The sequence below is a fragment of the Fusarium solani genome, assembly GCF_023522795.1.
Source record: "Fusarium solani strain SB1 chromosome Unknown bctg00000002, whole genome shotgun sequence".
Taxonomy (NCBI): Eukaryota; Fungi; Ascomycota; class Sordariomycetes; order Hypocreales; family Nectriaceae; genus Fusarium; species Fusarium solani.
Genome location: NW_027072155.1, coordinates 3,146,148 through 3,152,510, shown reverse-complemented (window position 1 = coordinate 3,152,510; position 6,363 = coordinate 3,146,148). Strand labels below are relative to the sequence as shown.

Below are 6,363 nucleotides of genomic sequence, written 5' to 3'. Positions count from 1 at the left end.
GTCGAGGGCTTGAGGCTATCCCATGAGAAGGCTGGAGAGCAGAACTTTGAGTGGGAGGATCAGCGGCATTTTATTGTCGACCTGATGGAGCCAAGGAGACTACACAATTAACCGTTCAGGCTGGTCATCGTGAAGTGATAGTCCGAGGCTCATGGCACATGCCTTCAAGTCACATAGGACCCTCTACGATGGGACCCTTGCTGTTTTGGTAGCACCACTTGTACATGGCTAGCTTGTTCGGAAGCTCGGGGGGTGGTTTGAGAGTGTATTATACGAAGAGCATCATGAATGGAGCTATTCCCGAGACATTGCTTGCTGGGTGTTGCTCTTCTCGGTAGTTGTTGAAATGCTCAATGGACAATATTGCAAAGCCTCCAAGACTCAACTTGATCACCTAGATACAAGAGTACACAGCACAATAACATCACACAATGTATCTGTCCGTAATTGCGGGATCAATTTCCTATGGGACATGACGCCGAGATCATCATGATGGTTCGTCGCACCACCAAGTGCCGTGGTGTGGCTCCTGGCCCTGGGGAAATGCGGGGACGCCACCAATTGGCGGCATCTGTGGATATTGAAGGACGGGAGCAGAGCCCAAGACGGGCAGGAAGAAGGGGACGACGAGGACCTGGGATTCGTGGAACTGAGATGAGACCGGGGGCGCAGAGGCTCACCGTGGAGTCGGAGGCAGAGTGGAACGGCGCGCCGAAGTTCCTAGCACGGGACGGGACGCAAGAGGAGATGAACTGATGAGAGAATAGAGTCCAGTCCAGTGCAGTAGTCAGGTGAGAGGATAGAGACAAGGTCGGTGTAGGTCAAGAAACACGCCCTGGAACCCCACGATGGTATGGTTGCATTTAGCCGGGTGGGCTACAGGCTATTAACCCGCCAATCGAGCCATGCCAGGGTGTGCCCCGGTCAGTAAGTCGGCATACAGGCAGTAAAACTCACAGCACTAGCTTGAGAATGCATGATGTGTCTGCTGTCCGAGCCGGGCGAATGACGCCGCAGGGTCATGGGCCTTTTGGGACGAGCTTGCAGAAGCTGCCATGTCATGAGAGATGGTGGGGTCGGGAGGGGAAAGGATGAAGCTGGATCCAATGATGACGACGTGTTGGAGGCGGTTGAATTGCTCTGATCTGAGCTTTGCCTCGTGGGATGCTAAGAGTCGCGAGGATGAGGTTCCATGATGGGAGGTGGAGAGTGAGACCATGGTCTCTTGTGTTACTCTTCTGATTCAAAGGGGGCCGTTTTTCCCTCGAGGAATGTTCTCTTGAGTTGATTCCCCTCAGACACGGCCAATTGAGCCAAAAACACTTCTCTCTATTCATCATATTCTCACCTACAACACCATGCATCTGCGCGATGGTATGTGGCTGCCCGCCGAGGGCGTCCGCACCGAGTATGCCGAGGACGTCTACGAGATCACTCCCCAGGAGGACCAGCAGGCATTGAACCTGCTGTGCCCAGTCAAGCACATCAACTCCCGCGGCGACACCCTCAACCAGCCGACCGTGACCCTCGACCTCAAGGCCGAGATGGACGGCGTCATCTCCATCGAGTCAACACACTGGGCCGGCGCCCAGAACAAGGGTCCTCACTTTGACCTCTTCCCCGATGGAAAGCCTTCTGTCGAGGGCAAGATCGTCAAGAGCGACAAGGGCACGACTCTGCAGTCCGGCTCCCTGTCCGCCACAATCCATCCCGACACTCACAACTTTGAGATCAAGCTACACAGCACCGACGGCTCCAAGCACCTCACGACGCTGGGCAACCGCAGCACCGGCTTCGCCTACACAACCGCGCCCAGCACGCCCATGCAGCTGGGTGACATGCGAGACTTCAAGCACTACATGTTTATGCAGACGACTCTCTCGGTCGGCGAGTCGGTCCACGGCCTTGGAGAGCGCTTCGGCGCCTGGAACAAGGTCGGCCAGAACGTCGTCCTCTGGAACGCCGATGGAGGCACCTCCAGTGACCAGGCTTACAAGAACGTCTCGTTCTGGATGAGCAACCGCGGATACGGAGTCTTTATCGATAACCCCGGCCGTGTGGACATGGAGATTGGCAGCGAGCGATGCTGCCGAGTCCAGACCACCGTTGAGGGCCAGCGTCTTAAGATGTACATCATCTACGGCGACGGCCCCAAGGATGTGCTCAAGAAGTACACCACCCTTACCGGCAAGGCCAACAAGGTTCCCAGCTGGAGCTTCGGTCTCTGGCTGACAACCAGCTTCACCACAAACTACGACGAGGCCACCGTCAACTCGTTCCTCGAGGGTATGAAGGCCCGTGGCTCGCCCGTCGACGTCTTCCACTACGACTGCTTCTGGATGAAGGGTTTCCGCTGGACAGACTTTGTCTTCGACGCCGAGCGATTCCCAGACCCCAAGGCTCAGATCGCCCGACTCAAGGAGAGCGGCCTGTGCAAGAAGGTCTGCGTCTGGATTAACCCCTACATCGGCCAGGCTGGCGAGGCCTTCAAGCATGCCGCTGAGAAGGGTTATCTCCTCAAGCGCAAGAACGGTGATGTCTGGCAGTGGGATCTGTGGCAGGCCGGTATGGGTCTTCTGGACGTTACCAACCCCGAGGCTTGCGCTTGGTACGTCGAGTGCCTCAACGGCCTCTTCGACAAGGGTGTCGATGCCCTCAAGACCGACTTTGGCGAGCGTATCCCCACGCTCGACGTCCAGTGGCACGATCCCAACGTCGACCCTCACAAGATGCACAACTACTACGCCTTCCTCTACAACAAACTTGTTTATGAGGCCGTGCAGAAGCGCTACGGCAAGGACGAGGCTGTCCTCTACGCCCGTGCTGCCTGTGCCGGAACCCAAAGATTCCCTCTTGTCTGGGGCGGTGACTGCGAGTCGACCCCTGAGGCTCTGGCGGAATCCGTCCGTGGCGGCCTCTCTATGGGCCTGAGCGGATACTCCTTCTGGAGCTGTGATATCGGTGGCTTCGAGGGTTACCCACCTCCGTGGATCTACAAGCGATGGGTTGCTATGGGTCTTCTCTGCAGTCACAGTCGTCTCCACGGTAGCAACTCTTACCGTGTGCCCTGGACCGTCGACAACGACGACCAGACCGAGGAGGGTTGCTCCAGGACTCTCGCCAAGTTCACGGCGCTCAAGACGCGTCTGATGCCGTACTTCTACGCGCAGGCCATGGAGTCGATCGAGGGCGGTATCCCCATGTCCCTCCGATCCGTGGCCCTCGAGTTCCCCAACGACCCCACAGCCTGGTATCTCGACCGCCAATTCATGGTCGGGTCCCAGCTGCTTGCGGCCCCCGTCTTCGAAGAGTCAGGCGAGGTCGAGTTCTACCTCCCCAAGGGCAAGTGGACGTCCTACTTCACCAACGAGGTCAAGACCGGACCTGGCTGGTTCAAGGAGAAGCACGCCTTTGGCACGCTGCCCCTGTACGTCCGCGAGAACACCATCCTTGTCCTCGGCAGCCGCAAGCAGGTCGGAGCCGCTTACGACTACGCCAACGATGTCGAGGTTGCTCTCTACCAGACTTCCCCTGGCGCCAAGACGACGGTTGTCGACGGCGACGGCAAGGTTGTTGCCGAGCTCACTGTCGGTTCTGACGGTAAGCTTGAGGGCACTCAGGCTCTCAAGGGCGATTTCAAGGTTGTGGAGAAGGGTCGTAACCTTGAGGGAGATGCTCCCGTGTCGATTGAGGCCTTGTAAAGAATTGGGTTATTGATTGAATGGCACTTGATGATTTGGATAGAATGAAAGTCTACATAGTTTAATGATATGATTTATGATTTCCTATTTCACGATTCTATTTCATTTTTTTAAAAGCAGGTCAACCTCATGACACACAAGCTATCATGCCTTTCAACGCAATAGTCAATACAAAAAAAATAAGGATTGCAAATGCTTCCAAGCCTAACACTCTTTTTACCATTCTATTGCCATTGATCTGTTCAGTGATTATTGCCCTCAGCCAAGTCAAATGAAGAGACGAGACCGCAAGATTAGCATTCTCATGATCTCTCGATCTAGAACACCAAGTCAAAAAGATTCCATGAGACCGGGGGGCGGGGGCGTCCGAGCAACTCAACAGCACTAATGCAGCTGTCAACCGATCTAGGACATATGGGGTAATTTTCGCAAATCACTTTGCCGTCAGGCCGTTCCGCAGAACTAGTACAGGGGTAAGCCGATCTAGAGCATATGGGGTAATTCTCGCCAAACCACTTTGCCATCAGACCTTTCAACAATACCATCTCCCAATCATGTGCTATCCTAGACCCAGTGGTCTGGTCCTTGGTCATGGGTAAGATCGCTTGAAGGAAGGATCACAACCCCGGGCGATTCCGGAGAGTCGCGAGGGTCCGTCCTCCGTGGTCCAGGCTTTCTCTACTCCGTACACTCTCGCTAGAAAATCTCTGCTTGCCTTGTGATGAAGCCAATCCCTCGTCATGACAAACCATGCCCCGCCCACATTCCTCCCTGGAGCCCTTACCCAGTTCCAGCATTGCTTTTCAGCCTCCTTTTAGCGGAGCCGGCCCTGGAGCCATGACTGTTGCCAGAAACGGCAAACAGGACGGCCCATGTGACCTTTGATTGGGTGATCAGGGTGGGGCACTCGGCGAGCAGGCCCCGCCGGGCTTCGGTCAACTCCCGTGTAAGACCCGGCTCCTCGCGAGAGCCTCAACTCTTCTCATGATGGGGGGGTGTGATGTTGAAAGGATAAAATGTTTGACCCGCTAGATCTCTCTCATTAGAGTTGAATCTACCCGGTGTCCCTATTTAACCGGAAGCTCGTGCCACACATGACTCCACACGCTCATGATCCGTTCTACCGGTGCCGTTTTGGCTGAGTTACCACGCGTCTGGTTACGGGCGGCACAGAAGCTGGAGATGGCGATCGTTTTTGCATGGAAAGCGATCCTATGCTCGATGGATCAGCTTGTTTACTTGCATGTTGTCTCACGAGCTCGTGTATCGACTGTGCCGCGCGGCTGGGTCATTCCCGAACAATGTTCCAGGAGGTGACATGGGTTGTTCAATGACAAGAAGCAGGAAATGTGAGATTCCATCATTAACAGCTGAATGTTCATTACCAGGACTGTCAGGTGGAGGCTAAAATCAAGAATATCTTGGTGGTGTTTTGGTCATGTTACAGCATCCCGAAACGGAGATCTCCCAGCGCTGAATGGGATGATCTACCCTGCAATACTACTACACGCCACCAAGGACAGAAGAACCAGGCTACTGGGTTTTCTATTAGTAGCTGTAATTATTATGACGACTAATTGAGACAGTTTGTTCGGTTATTCAAGCTTCAGGGTAATTACAAGGTGAATGTTGAACGTAATAGGGGCAACACTTTGTACACTACGGAAGTTGTTGAACATACCAATAGGATCATTATTTGTAAAAAGGATCCTGGTTTTTTGTGGTTTTATCCACATACAGTTTTAAAATTCATTACAATAGCTGAGACACAGGAGAAGCATTCCATGAACCTTCTGAAGTTAGTTCTGGATATTTTTAGGATGTGAATAGCAACCAACTCGTCGATGAGACCTCATGAACCAACTGCCAATATGTATACCAAGAAGTACTTGCTTATTCTCTTTAATATGCCGAATGGGACTGTAGCATCACATGTGCCGTCTGTCAATTCGTTCTGGAACACATATGTACATGTGGTTTGCTGCGCCAAGCGTAGTATTGCCACTCAAAGGGACCAGGGTAACAAGACACGGATTTCAGTCTTTGGCGATGCATATCATGAAACTCCCAGGCACCTGAGTCAAGGAGAAAACGAGACACCAGTGTAAACATATTAGCTTATCTCCCTCTGAAGATGATCGATATAGTATAGGAAGAATAGAAAAAAGAGCTCTATAGTATTACCTTAATTATGATGTATTTTTGGACTATTTTATTGTATTTTAAACGTCTTTGATGTTTCCGTACTTCGTTCATGTCTCGTTTATTTCTTGCTCGGCAACTATGCTCAAATAGCCGATTACGCCAAGGACATGAACTTGCGTTCTCTCACATGAGTGGTAACAACACACTCATCTCGGACGTGGCGGTATTCTTACCCCAGAGATCAGAATTCTTTACATCTTAAACTCGGATGACCGAGTAGCTCGACTACCGATGGATTGACCGACAACCTCGCCTGCTCTGAATCTGATATGATGTTGTTGCTGTCAAAATCGGGCAACCCGGGGTTCGGGTCATAGGAACTCGAGCTCTGCTGCGATTGGCCCGCATAAAAGGCACACCAGCATCAAAGGTTCCCTCGCGACGAGTTCCACAGAGACAGCATTTAACCGGAGTCCAGGTCCGTCTTGCCGGCCCCACCGTGCCGGGACCCCTTGCC

General features: G+C 53.0%; 1 protein-coding gene across 1 annotated transcript; it reads left to right on the top strand.

The window, feature by feature from the left end:
* Positions 1–1,358: 1,358 nt before the first annotated feature.
* On the top strand, positions 1,359–3,701 carry MRS44_004925 (uncharacterized protein; the record flags this gene model as incomplete). Its single annotated transcript, XM_046275523.2, has 1 exon — positions 1,359–3,701. The coding sequence occupies one exon, from the start codon at positions 1,359–1,361 to the stop codon at positions 3,699–3,701; it is 2,343 nt and encodes a 780-aa protein (XP_046135922.1).
* Between the last annotated feature and the right edge of the window lie 2,662 nt (positions 3,702–6,363).